General features: G+C 52.5%; 1 protein-coding gene across 1 annotated transcript in view; it reads right to left on the minus strand.

Moving 5' to 3' along the window:
* The window catches only part of LRP4 (LDL receptor related protein 4), a 51,341-nt gene that overhangs the window by 20,942 nt on the left and 14,579 nt on the right, over positions 1 to 15,820 (minus strand). The window contains exons 3-22 of the mRNA XM_032414049.1: positions 14,549 to 14,665; positions 14,199 to 14,312; positions 13,722 to 13,838; positions 13,257 to 13,385; positions 12,899 to 13,018; positions 12,387 to 12,512; positions 11,666 to 11,791; positions 11,340 to 11,474; positions 10,833 to 10,958; positions 10,257 to 10,487; positions 9,254 to 9,410; positions 7,418 to 7,635; positions 7,081 to 7,257; positions 6,571 to 6,693; positions 4,714 to 4,922; positions 4,474 to 4,555; positions 3,819 to 3,924; positions 2,332 to 2,533; positions 442 to 631; positions 222 to 353 (exon numbers count right to left, since the gene is read on the minus strand). Coding sequence (XP_032269940.1) covers positions 222 to 353; positions 442 to 631; positions 2,332 to 2,533; positions 3,819 to 3,924; positions 4,474 to 4,555; positions 4,714 to 4,922; positions 6,571 to 6,693; positions 7,081 to 7,257; positions 7,418 to 7,635; positions 9,254 to 9,410; positions 10,257 to 10,487; positions 10,833 to 10,958; positions 11,340 to 11,474; positions 11,666 to 11,791; positions 12,387 to 12,512; positions 12,899 to 13,018; positions 13,257 to 13,385; positions 13,722 to 13,838; positions 14,199 to 14,312; positions 14,549 to 14,665 — 2,937 coding nt within the window. The remainder of the gene's footprint in view (positions 1 to 221; positions 354 to 441; positions 632 to 2,331; positions 2,534 to 3,818; positions 3,925 to 4,473; positions 4,556 to 4,713; positions 4,923 to 6,570; positions 6,694 to 7,080; positions 7,258 to 7,417; positions 7,636 to 9,253; positions 9,411 to 10,256; positions 10,488 to 10,832; positions 10,959 to 11,339; positions 11,475 to 11,665; positions 11,792 to 12,386; positions 12,513 to 12,898; positions 13,019 to 13,256; positions 13,386 to 13,721; positions 13,839 to 14,198; positions 14,313 to 14,548; positions 14,666 to 15,820) is intronic.

Raw genomic sequence — 15,820 nt, forward strand, 5'->3', positions numbered from 1 at the left:
TAAGAACAAGTTAGACTCTGCCTATGATCCTGTCTACCTGGCCCCTTGGGCCTCATCCTGGACTTCTCCTTTTCTCTAAAACTTCTTGGTCTCTCCTTTGCCTCTCAGAGTACCGGGACCCACAGTTTCTCAGCCCACCCTGGAGTCCACCTACAGGGAAGGAAGAGAGCCACTGCCCCTCCTGGAGAGGCTCTATCCTGGCCTGTGCTGCTCCAACTTACCTGGTGAGCAGGTCTTGCCATCAGGCATCAGGTTGATGCCCGTGGGGCAGGTACAGCTGAAGCCACTCGGATTTGGGGACCGAAGACACAGATGGCTGCAGCCTCCATTCTCCCTAGCACATGGCGTGGACACTGGGTAGGGAGGAGGAGGGGGGTCAGTAGGGAGGTCTATGGCAAAGGAAGGCTGAGGAGAAGCCACGGTGGGCCGAGGGCTGTTCACCTGGGGGCCGCCGGCGGTGGAAGACGTGGATGTCCATAAGGTTCTCCAAGTTCTCCTGCAGGGTCTCCCGGTCTAGCCCCGTCAGCCGGTCAGCGCTCTGTATACTCTTGGTCTGCCAGTCAGTCCAGTAGATGCGCTCCCCATACAGGGTTAGCCCAAAGGGGTGGGGGAGCTCGCTTCCAATCAGCACCTGCCGGGGGCCCCAGCACTTGTGTCATCCCCCAGCAAGGTGCGACAGTACAGAGCGGCGATCAAGAGGGAGCCACCTCCGCATGTGGAGTCAGGATGCAGTCCCTCCACTACCACCTGCTGAGCGACCTTGAGCAAGAGCTGGTTATAAAATCTCTCTGAAGGACGCCTGGGTGGCCCAGCCAGTCAAGCAGCTGCCTTCGGCTCAGGTCATGATCCTAAGGTCCTGGGATCGAGTCCCGAGCAGGAAGCCTGCTTCTCCCTCTGCCTGCCACTCCCCCTGCTTGTGCTCGCTTTCTCTCTCTCTGATTAAAAAAAAAAAATCTCGGGGCGCCTGGGTGGTTCAGTCGTTAAGCCTCTGCCTTCGGCTCAGGTCATGATCCCAGAGTCCTGGGATCGAGCCCCGCATTAAGCTCCCTGCTCCGCGGGAAGCCTGCTTCTCCCTCTCCCACTGCCCCTGCTTGTGTTCCCTCTCTCGCTGTGTCTCTCTCTGTCAAACAAACAAATAAAATCTTAAAAAAAAAAAAAAAATCTCTCTGAGCTTTGGTTTGCCAATCTGTGATATGATCGTGATGGCGCCTGGCTCCAAGGGTCGTGTGATGATAGTAAAAGATCATGTATGATTAACGTAACCTCAGAGTATCTCTGCACAAATTATTTACTAATTACAAAAGGAAAAACAGCAACTGCATGGTGGACACCACCTTAACCAACCATCTTACCCATGGCAAGTTAATTTCACTGTAAAGGGACAAGCTGACCTCTGTGCCTGCTGATGAGACACGACTTTATTTAATGTAGTACCCCTGCCCCAAACACATAATCTGAATCTAAGGAAACAGCAGATGGATTGAGGGACGTTCTACAAAATAACTGGCATTTGATTTTTAAAAATACAAAGGTCAACAAAGACATAGAAAGGACTTATTTCCTTGACTGGATGGGTTAATTAATTATGAGGAAGTGTTCCAGATTAGAGGTTAAAGAGACCTGATTACTCAACACAGTTGTGATCTGGGATTGGATCCTGGCCTCAGAAAAAAAAAAAAGGAAAAAAAAAAAAGCTATAAAGGATATTATTGGGGCAATTGGTGGTGAGACTGAATATGGACTGTTAATTAGACAGTAATAGTGTATCAATGTTAAACTTCCTGATTTTGATCATTGCACTGTGGTTACTTAAGACAATGTCCTTGTTCTTAGGAAATCGAAATATTTTGGGGTCAAGGGCAGGATGTTTCCAATTTAATCTCAGATGGTTCAGAAAAATAATCACGTGTGTGTGCGTGTGTGTGTGTGTGTGTGTGTGTGTGTGTGTGGTTAGAAAGAGAATGGTTCACCGATTTGACAATTCTTATAACTTTTCTGTAAACTTCAAATTATACCAATAAACAACATCAAAAACAAAGAGAACGATCTCTCACGGGTCCAGGAGGCAATTGGTGATTAAATAGTGTCAGTTGTGACAGTTAGTAGGAAGGTCTGTGCACCACAATCTACACAAAGCCCTAGCTTCCCTTCATCACCAGGCAACAATCCCCCACCCAGCCTCCTCGGCTCTGAAGGGCAGACACAGCCTCAAAGGAAGAGCACACCCCTCATGCTGGTCCCATCACGCCTGGGTCCTCCTAGCTGCCGGCCAGGGAGTGCTGCCCCGGAGGCTGTGGATGTTGGGGGAGGATGCCTTAACACCACCCTTACCTTCCTCTTGCTGCCATCCAGACCAGCAAATTCAATCGTCTTCATGCCAGCATCCGCCCAGTAAAGCCGCTGGGACCTGTAGTCAATGGCTAATCCATTAGGCCAGGTCAGATTGGAAGAGATGATGACCTGGCGGCCGGAGGCATCCATGCCAGCTCGTTCAATCTTGGGGCTAGCACCCCAGTCGGTCCAATACATGTACCTGGGCACAGGCAAGGAAGCTCTTACAAGCCTTCTAGTTAACACACCGTGGGGACTCGGGGCACCTGGGGTGTCAGCTGCTGGCACTCGTTGCCCCAGCCTCCTGCCTCAGCTCCCAGCCCCATCATGGGCTCAAAGCCGTCCCCGAAGGGCTTGTATGTTCTATCACTATCCAAAGGTTCCCCAGGGTTTTAATAAAGGCAGAGCTCAATGGCTCAAGGAGTGTTTGGCAAATGAGGCCTATTTGGGGATAAAGAAAGAAGGGAAGAATGGGGTACAAGGTGTCCATGTGGGCACCTGGGTGGCTCAGTTGGTTAAACGACTGCCTTCAGCTCTGGTCATGATCCTGGAGTCCCCAGGATCGAGTCCCGCATTGGGCTCCCTGCTCAGCGGGGAGTCTGCTTCTCCCTCTGACCTTCCCCGCTCTCATGTGCTCTCTCTCTCTCTCATTCTCTCTCTCAAACAAATAAATAAATCTTAAAAAAAAAAAAAAGAAAAAAGAAAAAGAAATGTTTCCTTGGGGTGCCTGGGTGGCTTAGTTGGTTAAAATCTGCCTTCGGCTCAGGTCATGATCCCAGGGTCCTAGGATCGAGCCCCGTGTCGGTCTCCCTGCTCAGCGGAGAGCCTGCTTTTCCCTCTCCCTCTGCCTGTGATCTCTCTCTCTCTGTCAAATAAATAAATAAAATCTTAAAAAAAAAAAAAATGTTTCCTTGACTGGATGGGTTAAATAATTATGGTACACAAATTTAATGGAATTCTTCTATATAACCATGAAGAAGAATAAGACAGCTCTATATTATCAAGTGGAAAGATATCCAGAATATATAGTTAAGTGAAAAAAAAAAAACCCAAATTATGAAACAGTATGCCACTGTGGTAGAACCAAAACCACCACCACCACCACCACCAAATATATATATATGCATGTAAAAGAAAATCTGGAAAAATACCCTAAACCATTAACTGTTAACAATGGTTATTGCTGGAGAGTGAGGCTATAGGAAATCTTCACTTACTACAGATTTATTTACTTATTTGTTTGTTGGTTGGTTTATTTACAATGAGTTCCTTTTGTTAGCAGACAAAAAAAAAAAAAGATGAAAAAATTTAAAAGGTTTCCTTGTCCACTGGGGGGGCGGAGTTTTCACTGTGCCTCTGTGGTTTCTGTAAATGCTCTTCCTGCCTGTGCCCATAAGATCTGGCCATTCCCGCTAACCTCCAGACTCCCCTCTAGTGCTCAGAGCTGTGGGATGGGTGGAGCTTGTCCCAAAGGAACAGGTGCTCACCCGCCCATGGGTTCCACCACGATGTCCCGGGGACGATCAAGGTTCTCCCAGATGAGAACTGTCCTCATGCTGCCATCTGTGTTGGCCACTTCAATCCGGTCTGTCCCTACCAAGAAGTAAGGGGCAAAGATATTAACTCTATTCTTGGTCCTTCACCCTCCTGCCTTCCACTCCCAGCACAGAGCCTGGCATGCCGGAGATGATCAGGAAATATTTTACAACAGATGTGCAACAGATACTGAGTGAACTGAATTTGGAGAAGATGATGCTGCAGGTCCGGGGACCACACTTTGAGTAGCTCTGGTATGAGGTATTCCTCTTGCCTCCCAGACTCACCTGGCTCATAGAAAATGCTTGTTTTATTAAGACGGTGATGGAAGGAAAACCACAGGGCAGAGTTTCCTTCTCTGAAATGCCTCAAAACATTCCTGAGAACCAGCTACAGAGGCAGCTACTGTTAGCTGCCTTCTGATTGGCAAATGCCAAACCCTCAGATATGAGCGTATAGCTTCAGCTCTGTAGCAGCCCCACCACTTCTGACCTGCCAAGAACTTTAGGCCAAGACAAGTGGTCTAGATGGGGCGCCTTCTACCTGAGGCTAGAATTTCAGTAAGAAGACCCCCACAGAGCCAGGCCATGGCTGCCCTGAACATACCTGCATCTGTCCAGTATAGCTTGTTGGTGACCCAATCGATGGCTAGGCCTGCCGGACTCTCCAAACTGGTATCCACTACCACCTAGACAGAAAGCAAAGCTGTTAGCACCAACTGGACTTGTACCTCAGCTCTGGGGCCCAACTGTACCAATTCTCAAGGATGGCAAAGGTATGGGAAGCCTTGACCCAGGAGAAGCTGGATTCCGCCCCTCAGTCTCTGCCCTCCCCGATGGGCCCTACCTCCTGTCCTGTTCCATCCCACTTGGCCCTGCTGATGGTGTCAGTGCTGACATCTGTCCAGTACACGTGGTCATCCCGGGAGTCCCAGTCAAGGGCCACAGCACTGCGCACGTCAGCCAGTGGGATGACATCGTCGGACAGGTCCTCTGTGTCGAAGCTGATCCGACGGATGTCCATCCTTCGGGCAAAAAGCAGGAACTTGTCAAGACCTGATCAAAGGCCGAAAGGGGTCTTCTTTTAATGCTCTAAATCCAATCACAGTGACAGACACAGACGCTCACCTGTGTGACATCTGGTTCAATCACACTTCCTGGGATCTGGTGCCCTTTGTCCCCTACTCTTCACACTTCAGGCCCTCTGTGAGCACTGGGCAGGCCCGTGTTGACAGACTCAGGCTTTAGGGTCAATGGACTAGGAAACAGACTCTCCCCAGGGTCTGGAAGTGTATCCTGTTTAAGCGTCTGTCAGCTTCACCTCCTTTTCTCTCCTCTTTGCTCAGCCTCTTTGGACGCACTGGCTGGCTGTCTGTCCACCCCCACCCGACCTTGCTCACTTCCATGCCTGCTTCAGGGCTTCCGCTCCACTCCATCACCTACATCCTTCTCTTCACAACATTACCCAACAATGACTACTGAGCACTCACTCCTTGCCAGGCCTGCCTTGCCTCCTTTACTCTCATAGCAACTCTTTGTGATTCACGTCATTCTTATTCTCATTTCCTAGATTAGCAACCCTGAGGCTAACAGCAGGTCAAGGAGCTTGCCCAGCTTCCCCCAGCTACAAAGCACCAGAACTGGGACTTGAACTCAGGTCTGGCTCCGGAGAAGGAGCTCTGGCTACCCCGCTACACAGCTGCTTCCCCCTGGCTCTTCTCCGTCCCTTGCCCCATTCTGGTCTATCTGAATATTTCCCAGTATACATTTCTGCCCGGAAGGCACTTCCTGCCTCACTTTACCGAGTGTCTTCTTTTAAGCTCTGGGAAATGCTTAGGGGGAGCTCCTGGGGAAACCTGTTGTACCTCACTGAGACAAGAGGGACAAAGCTAGGCACTTACAAGAATGCAAGGAAGGCAGGTTCTCAATCAATGCGTGTTGAATGAATAGCCCCTGTTCCTCTGAATAGTTTCCCTAATATCACTCTCTGGAAAGGACCCAGATCCCAAGAGAAGTTTGGTTTTAACAAGGGACAAGAGGGTCAGTGAGTACACAGCAGTAAACAAGAGCAACTGCTGATGTGTGAGGAATTACCCCTAGCTCCCTGCTGGTGATGTCATACTCCATCACCCCTCTCTGGACTATTCTTAGGAAAAGTCACCTGCAACTCTGAGCTAGACAGGGCTACCCTCTCAAGGCAATAACCCTGCAGGAGCTCAAAGGAAGCCAAAATAGGAGTTCAGGGAGCGACCAGGGAACCCCATAATCTCCCACTCATTAGACACTTATTTATCCAGGGTCTATGCATACAGAGCATCACCAAAGGTCCTAACCTTGGCTCTCTGGTTTAGGAGCTGGAAGGAAGTCTTTAATAGGGTGAGGCTAAAGGTAAAGAGATAGAAACCCCTACTTTCTAGAAGGGCCTGGAACCCTCTCGCTGCCTATGGATAAAGCATCCTACCTGGTGAAATGATCCACCAGCCTGGTTGCAGGTATTCATGCTCAACTGGGTTGTGCCACTGAGCCCTGAGGCCTCAGCTTGGATATAGGAGCCATCAGCCTCTTAAGTTCTTCCTCTCCAGGGGCTATCTGAGGAGCCTGGCTCTTCCCCATGACAGGCAATCCCTTGAATTCCTATCTCCTGTTCCTTCCGCCCACCTTCACAAGGCACGTCCACTAAGGCAGGTGCCCCAGACCCACTTACTCTGGGCACAGGCGTGGCTGCTGATCTTGCGGAAACCGGTGGGGCAGGCACATGTATAGTTCTGGCCACTGGGCAGACATAGGTGGGTGCAGCCTCCGTTGTTGTCCCCACAGCGGTTCTTCCCTGTTCAAAGAGCCCAGAGCAAAAGGGTCAGGAGAGACCAAAGGTTGGCAGAGTCCACCCCAAGGCAAGTGAGTAGGGGTTTAGCCAGGGTGTGAGTTCCCTGGAAGGAGGAACTATGTCTCATTATTTATTATATCTGTCCCAGCTGCGAACACAGTGAATCCCTGACAGAAGAGATATCCTGTAAATGTTTGCCTGAATCAGATGGCGACAGTGAAGCCGATTTTCTCGACTCTCGATGTTGTATCCTAAATGTCCAGCAGAGGGAGAAATTGGCCCGTATCCGTGCCAACCGCAAATTTCCCAGCCGGAAACAATGGCAGCCAAGACAGGTGCAGGGAAGGTTCTCAGAGGCACCGGAGGTCCACCAGGTGGGTCCTTTCTTACCTGCAGGCTGGCGCTGGGGGTGCAGGGTGTGGATGTCCATGGGGAAATGGAGTTTGTTGCGAATGATCTCTTGGTTCTTGCCAGTGAATTTGTTAGCACTATTGATGCTCTTGGTGTGCCAGTCTGTCCAGTACAGGCTGTCTTCAAACACGGTGATGGCAAAGGGATGGGGGAGGCCTGGGGAAAGTCCAGAAGGACCTCAGTCCAGACAGAGCCTACCATGGGCTCCAGGCCCAGGCCTGGCAACTGCGCAAATCTCACCCTCTGCCAAGGCTCCTGGGGGCTGGGATTGGGGAAGAAGGATGAGAGATGAAGGAGAGTGGAGAAAGGGCCTCACCCTGGCTAATGACAGCCTTGCGGTGACTCCCGTCCAGATTGGCCCTCTCGATGACATGGTGCTTAGCATCCACCCAGTACATACGATGCCCAGCATAGTCAATGGTGAGGCCATTGGGCCAGAAGAGGTGAGTATCGGCAATGATGCGGCGTCCAGAGCCATCCATGCTGGAGGCCTCAATGCGGGGGGTGTTGCCCCAGTCTGTCCAGTAAATGGTACTAGGAAAAGACAAAAGGAAATTGAGAGACAGGCAGCAGAAGGCTGGTAGTAACAGGAATAATAATCAGACTGGGGCCTTTTATCCATTTAACCCAGGGGAGTCCAACTAGCAGGAGGCACATTCTGTGTGTAGTCCACAGAGTGTTTTCTCAATGTCTGAATTTAAATGTCTCTAGCAGGGCATTTATTCATTTAACAATTCTTTTTTTTTTTTTAAAGATTTTATTTATTTGACACAGAGAGAGACAGCAAGAGAGGGAACACAAGCAGGGGGAGTGGGAGAGGGAGAAGCAGGCTTCCCGCCGAGCAGGGAGCCTGATGCAGCGCTCGATCCCAGGACCCTGGGATCATGACCTGAGCCGAAGGCAGATGCATGATGACTGAGGTGCCCCCCCCCTTTTTTTTTTTAATAGTACTTGCAGGGCTGTCTCTTAGGGATTAGGAGTATCGCAGTAAACAGAACAGACAAAAATCCCAACCCTTGTGGGAGACTTTTTTCTCTAATAACAAAAATTATTAATTTTTATTAATTAGTTCAACCCTATGAACTAATAATAAAAATATTAAGCGCCTGCAATGATTTAATGTGTCTTAGCCATTTAAAATGCAACACATTTTGGGTGAGTGAAATAGGTGAAGGGGGTCAAAACGTACAAACTTCTAATTATATAATAAGTAAGTCATGGGGATGTAATGCACGGCATGGCGACTATAGTTAATCACACTGTGCTGTATTATTTCAAAGTTGCTAAGAGAGTAGATCTTAAAAGTTCTCATCACAAGAAAAAACTGGGGCGCCTGGGTGGCTCAGTCGTTAAGCCTCTACCTTTGCCTTGGGTCATGATCCTGGGGTCCTGGGATCAAGCCCCGCATTGGGCTCCCTGCTCAGCGGGGAGCCTGCTTCTCCCTCTCCCACTCCCCCTGCTTGTGTTCCCTGTCTCTCTGTATCTCTCTCTGTCAAATAAATAAAATCTTTAAAAAAAAATTGTTGTAACTGTTGTACTCTGACAGATGTTAATGAGACTTATTGCAGTGATCATTTTGCAATATACACAAATACTGAATCATTATGCTGTACACCTGAAACTAATATAAGGTTATATATGTATAAATATACCTCCATTTTATTTTATTTTTTTAAAGATTTTATTTATTTATTTGACAGAGAGACACACAGCAAGAGAGGGAACACAAGCAGGGGGAGTGGGAGAGGGAGAAGCAGGCTTCCATGGAGCAGGGAGCCTGATGTGGGGCTTGATCCCAGGACCTCGGGATCATGACCTGAGCCGAAGGCAGACGCTTAATGACTGAGCCACCCAGGCACCCCTGTACCTCCATTTTAAAAAGTGAGTTTCTTTTAAAATCACACGGCTAGAAGGTAGGTGTGCTTTTTTTATCCCCAATTATAAGTGACTGAGCGCAGGCAGATATAGACTGACCCAAGACCACACGGCCATTTCCTGCAGAGCCAGGACTCGAATCCAGGCATGTCTGGGTGCAGAGCCCATGCTGTTTTAAGGCCACACTGTGAAGAGGCCCTTCCAACAAGGTCTGGCCCAAGAACTGTCCCTAGAGGTTGCAAGAGGGATTTGGGAGCTTGAGACACAACTCACTCACCCCTCCATGGGGTGCAAGGCAATAGCCCGGGGCTTCTCAAGGTTTTGCCAGAGCAGCACCTTCCGATGGGCCCCGTCCAGGTTGGCAACCTCAATCCTTGATGTCCCCGAGTCGGTCCAATAGAGTTTGTCATGGACCCAATCCACAGCCAGGCCCCCTGATGGAAAGAGGCAACAGGAAAGTGTCAGGGATTCAGCCAGGTGTCCTCTGTGCCCACGTAACAAGAGCCAAATCTTACAGGAAGGTGTTGGGTTGGGCGCTGTTCTGACCATGTTACGTACACCAACTCACTTGATCGTCAGAACAACTCTGGGAGCTCAATACTAGAATCTCCGTGAAGATGGAGAAACTGAGGCAGAGAGAAATCGAGGAACTGTCCAAGGTCAAGCACTTCCTCCTCTCAGCCAACCATATTCTACTTCCTGAATCCTGGCTCCCTGACCCACGCCCAGGTTCCCCCCCCCCCCCCCCCCCCGCACTGCCTCAAGGGTTTGCAAACTGGCTCAGAGTTTTCTAGAGGTACTTCAGAAGTTCCATAAGCATATGAGTCAAATGTGCGTGATACCAGATTCTAATCCACTTCACTGGCTTGTAGAATGGCCTAAGATTACAGAGTGAGCTCTTGTTTTTTTAATCTGTAAACATTTGCATGTATCTATCTGGGTCGAGGAGAATATCCTTAATACTAAGCAATCAAAACGAAAGTCTGAACTGAACCAAATGCTAAGACTTAGAGCGAATTGTAACTGCTGCCCATAAATCTCTGATTTCAAATGATTACATTCATCAAAACATCTCATTAATATTGAGCCCAATAATGAGCAAATGTCATAAACCTGAACCCATAAAATTCATGTTTTCTCTACTAGAATTCCATCCAAGATTTCGCCAGAAGAAAAAGATGTTCTGCTGCCCAAGGCTTGCAAGCCACTATCCTGTCCCTTCCACCGTTGCTTTGCACACACCGTGGCCCTGCCCTTCCCCCCAGGGCCTCATTTCCTACCTGGGCTCTCGAGCCCTGTAGACACAACCTCCTCCACGTTGCTGCCATTGAGGTTGGCACGGAGGATCCGGTCCAGGGTGACGTCTGACCAGAAGACGAGCTCGCGCCGGTGGTGGAAATCAAGGGCAATGGCGTTCTCCAGGTTGTTGAGCAGCAACGTGTACTCGGAGCGGTGCGGCAGCACCTGCCGGATGTCGATGCGATTGGCGAACAGTAGCACAGGCTCCGGCCCTGGGACGTGGCATAGAAATGGGGCCCCCACTGGGCTCCAGAGCTGCCCCTGACACCCATCAGCATGCACCCCCAGCTCCTCAGTGGACAAATGGGGCCCCCTGTCCCTGAGGGCATGTCCAGAGCTGCTGGGAGCAGGACTAGAAGAGTGGGAGCCTCCAAAGCATACTCTCCCACCCACCCCACCCCAGCGGAGATTTTCTTGGGGCTCAGAATGCAACTCACAGCTCCATTTTACTGAGATGAAACTCTCTCTACCTGTCAGCAAATCCCCAGGGGCCGGAGCCCCTGGATGTCTCCAGGCTCAGCCCTCTGCCCAGCGAGCCGAACGCCAGTAGCCCTTACCCAGAGCCTTGCAGCTGCGCCGGTCGGGCCGGAGCTCATAGCCTGCTTCACACCAGCACTGGAAGGCCCCTTCACTGTTGGTGCAGCCCTGGCTGCAATACCCCTCCTCCGCACATTCATTCACATCTGGGAGGACCGGGCAGGGTCAGGAGATCTCCGTTCTGCCATCCTCCCACCCCAACTCCCAGGCTGACTAGTCGCTTCCCTGCCCACATACCCATCTACTCTCTAGGCCTAGTGGGAAGGCTATACAACAAGTGGTTAAGGGCTTCAAGGTCATGGAGACCTGGGCTGGAATCCCAACTCTGCTCTCACCGGCTCTGTGGCCATCAGTAAGTTACTTAACCTCTCTGGGCTTCAGTTTTCCCATCTGTGAAACAGATAGGACCATCGCCACCTGCTAGGGGGATGATGAAATGAGGTCACATCCATCAAATGTCGGACCCAGGGGAGACACAGCTGCCTGTCCGCTGCCCCTGCCCAGCTCCAAAGCAGGCCCCAGCTCACCCTGGCACATGTGCCCATCCTCGGTGAGCCGGAAGCCTGTGTGGCAGGTACACTGCACCACCCCCCGCACCATCTGGCACTTCTGGGCGCAGCCACCGTTGTTAACATTGCAGTTCTCCTCGCCCGTCCGGGGCCCTGTGCCAGCCAAGCCAGAGATGGGAGTTGAGCCCAGAATCCTCCCCCAGACAGCCAACTTGGCATTCCACCTGGACCACGAAGAACAGCTCCCGAGGCTGCAAGAATCCCTAGGGAGGATTCTCTTTGAACCACATGGGTGGGGTTCAGCCACAGACCAGGGGCCAGGCCCGCCCACTGGGAACACTCACGGCAGTTCTGCTGTGGGCTTTCATCACTGTTGTCCCCGCAGTCGTTGACCCCGTTGCACAGCTTCCGCTGCCCGATGCAGCGCCCGTTCCAGCACAGGAACTGGTCTGAGGCACACTGGGGGCTTCCTAGAGAGTGGGGGAGCAGAGCAGGGCGGGAGGGAGAGGCAGGTCACAGCAGGGCAGGGCTTGGGTCAACAAAAGGATGGGAGCCTGTCATTTTCTAGGGCGAGCTGGAGACAGATGAGATTCAAGGTGGGAGGGTCGGGGTCCAGGGCAGGAAGCAGCTCAGACAGGGCTGGCTGGATGTCTGCATTTGTTCGCTCCCAGGATACCACAGTGGAATGGTGAGGGACATGGGACAAAGGAGAGAGTGCATCCGTGTCCTGCACCTGGCGGCATGGCCAGGGCAGTCAGGGGGCTGTCAGCCACAGAGAACAGTCCCCGCTCACGAGGCCAGAGCAACAGGCGGGCTGTGTATGAGTCAGAACATGAGAGGCTGCTGATGTTGTGTTCCAGGCCATAAGGCTGGGCCGGTAACAGATGCACCTGGATTTGACACTGGTAACTGGAAAGGGCAGGAAAAATCCAGGCCGTGGGCAAGATCTGACGAAAGCATCCCTGTAGCCCAATGGAATGGCAGTGGTGACCCCCTCCATCCACCCCTGTCCTCCAACCCAACCACGGGTCAAGGGGCCTGGGGACCCCTCCCGGAAGACTCCACCTGTGTTCTCACAGTTCTCTTCATCACTGTTGTCTGCACAGTCGTCCTCCCCATCACAGCGCCAGGACAGGCGGACGCAGCGGCCTGACCTGCAGCGGAACTGTTCGGCGGTACACATGGAAGTGGCTGCGCAAAGCAGAGGCCTCGTGAAAGGTTGGCCCCGCTGCGGCCCGAGGCTCCACCCCGCACTCCATGCCAGCATCCCCCCTCACCGTTGTTCTGAACTGTGTCTTTGTGCAAATCAGAAAAAAAGGCAACCTTTCCCCCAAGACGCCTTCCTGCTACCCGCAAGAAAACTGCCGGGACATATATACAAATCTCTAGAACTACAGAATGTGTACATCCACTGTGTGACTGGCATCCCTTTGGACATAGCGCCTCTGTGCCGTGCCCAACCTACACCACCGTCCACAACAGTCCTGTCCCATCTGTCTTCATCCATGGTGGCTTTTTTGGCTCCACGGGCCCTTTCCCTACTTCCGGCTCCGCCCTTTGGCCCTGCCCCCACTCACTGCAGTTGCGCTCATCAGATTGGTCATCACAGTCCGCATCGCCATCACAGCGCCAGCCTGCGTTGATGCACAGGCCACTGTCACACATGAACTCCCCCGAGCGGCAGGGCTGGTGGGAGGCTGGGGAAACAGGACAGACTCCTGTCGCTAGCCAGTCCCAGGACACAGGGTCCAGGGCAGACCAGAAAGCCCGGCCCCAGCACCCAGCTCCTCCGTCTCTGCCCGACAGGAAGCTGAGAATCCGGAAACTCCTCCCCTGAGCTCCTGCCCCAGCTGGCACCTGTGCCTTACCACTCCAGGAGTTCCTCGGGCCTGGCCTCCCTCCCTCCTCCTCCACCCTGCTGGCCAGACCACTCACAGCAGTCGGACTCGTCTGACCAGTCCCCGCAGTCATCATCCCCGTCGCAGTGGTAGATATCGAGGATGCAGCGGCCGTAGGCACACTGGAACTCCTCCAGGTTGCAGGGGGGCGTGGGCACTGCTGAGGCTGGAAGGCAGGCAGGGGTCGGGAGCGGCATACACTCAGGCCCGGACACAGGACAGAGGCCCTGACTCCTCCAGGGGGTGAGACGTTCAGGCAAGGAAAGCGAGTTTCATCTGGGACGGTCCCGATGGACTCCCGTGTGCGGGTGGACCGACGCGAGCCGTTCCTCCGCACCTGGGGAACGGGCTCCCACCCTAGCTCAGCCTCCGAGGTGCGGCTTCTGAAGAGCCCGCCCTCCTGGCCCACTGCGCATGCACCCTGCAGCCTGGCCCTCGCGCCCCTGGGATGCCGCCCTCTGCCCCGGCCCAGCCCACCAGCCTGGGTTCTGGGGCCACTCACGACAGCTCTCCTCGTCAGAGCCATCTTTGCAGTCGGTGTCACCGTCGCAGTACCAGTGCTCGGCGATGCAGCTTCCGTCACTGCAGCGGAATTCCTTGTCAGAGCACTTGCGCATGTCTGGGGGACGCAACGGGACAGCGATCCTGCAGGAGCCCTACAGGCCGCGCTCCTTCCATCATCCCCAACGCCCCCCGGCCCCCCACCGCCCCTGAGGGTCTGACCCAGCCCCTGCCAGACATCACAGACTTGGTGCAGACTGCGGTGGGGGGAAGCCGCGGCCCTGGCGAGACTGGGCCTCGGGCTCCTGTCCCGCCCCGCGGTTCCCGGGGGGTCTGCACGGTTCTGCCCCTCAGCCTTCCTCCCGGTGCTCCAGATACCCAGGCAGTTGGGGGTGCAGCAGTGCTAGAGCGGGTGCTGCCCACTGTCCCGGAGGCCACGCCACCGCAGCCGTCCCCCCACCCCCAGAGCTCCACTCACCACACTGCTCATCGCTGTTGTCACCGCAGTCATTGTCCCCGTCGCAGTGCCACAGGCTCCGGATGCAGTAGCCGTTCTGGCAGGGGAACTCGTCCTCCTCACACTCCCGGGGGGCTGCGGGCACAGAGCAGTCAGGCTGCTGCAGGCCCGACAGAAAGGCCCACAGAACAGGGCAGTTGCGCTACCCCAACATTGCCATGAGGGATCTGAAGCAGGGGGCCCTCTCTTGGGCTCATCTACCCAAGAGCTGAAGACCCTAGAGCTGACGTGGACCTGGGGCATCATTTTCTAATTGAAAATCCCTTCCCAGCAGAGCCTGATGGAGCCCGCCTGGCGCCACCGGCACTCACGGCAGTCCTGCTCGTCTGAGTCATCCTCGCAGTCGTTGTCCCCATCACATACCCAGGAGCGGCGGATGCACTTGCCATTGTCACAGTGAAAGTCAAGAGGAGAACAGGTGGGCAGCACTGAGTCCCGGTAAAAGAAGGCAACAGAGAATCAGAGTCTGGGACACTTACCGAGACAGCCTCACCTGGGCTGGAAACCCTTTGCCAACACCCCTGCCCCCACGTCTCCCCGCGTGAGCTGCAGTCCTTCCTCACAGACTCCCATGCCTGCCCCCAGCTGCTGGAGAAGCGAAGCAGAAACCACAGCTGAGAAGCCAGACTATTCGCAGGGAATGGCCACGAGGGGTTCACAGGGCAGGGCAGCCCAAGGAACCCAAAACCACTGAGAGAGCAGTAAGAAAAACATGAGCAAGAAAGAGAAGTGTATTTTTTTTTCCTTTTCCTCCTGTTAAATGATGATTAACATATCTGGGCTCAATTTCCAGTTCTAGAACTCATTACTTATCACACTGAGTGAGTCAGGTACCCTCTCTGAGCCATAGGTTCTCTGACTGTAACAATGGGGGTAATTATACTTGGCTCACAGCGGTCTTTTGAGAGAATGCACATGACAGTGCTCCATGAAAGTGAGCCATTTATCATCACAATTAGCTGACCCGGTGGGGGTTAACAAGGTCCAGGTTGTAGCTTCAATCTTATTAGACTAATTAGCCACCCTCAGACCTAGCTGCTGCAGGTGGCACCCCAGACAACTGGCTCAGCAGCGACAGGTCTAGAGATCCGAGGCAGGATGCCCTAGCCTGTTGTGCATACATTACTGAGCTAGGGGAAAGGAAGATTTAAAGAGACTATAAGATTTCTTACAAAGCTCCTATTATTAAAAAAGATATGATTATACAGAATACCAGCATAAGATACACAGAAATAATCTGCATCCACATGTAGTATGCACATTAAAAAATGCACAAGGGACCCGAAAGGCTACGTGCACCCCGATGTTTATAGCAGCAATGTCCACAATAGCCAAACTGTGGAAAGAGCCAAGATGTCCATCAACAGATGAATGGATAAAGAAGATGTGGTATATATATACAATGGAATATTATGCAGCCATCAAAAGGAATAAGATCTTGCCATTTGCAACGACGTGGATGGAACTGGAGGGTATTATGCTGAGCGAAATAAGTCAAACAGAGAAAGACATGTATCATATGACCTCACTGATATGAGGAATTCTTAATCTCAGGAAACAAACTGAGGGTTGCTGGAGTGGAG

Source organism: Phoca vitulina, unplaced genomic scaffold (genome assembly GCF_004348235.1).
Source record: "Phoca vitulina isolate PV1807 unplaced genomic scaffold, GSC_HSeal_1.0 scaffold16, whole genome shotgun sequence".
Taxonomy (NCBI): Eukaryota; Metazoa; Chordata; class Mammalia; order Carnivora; family Phocidae; genus Phoca; species Phoca vitulina.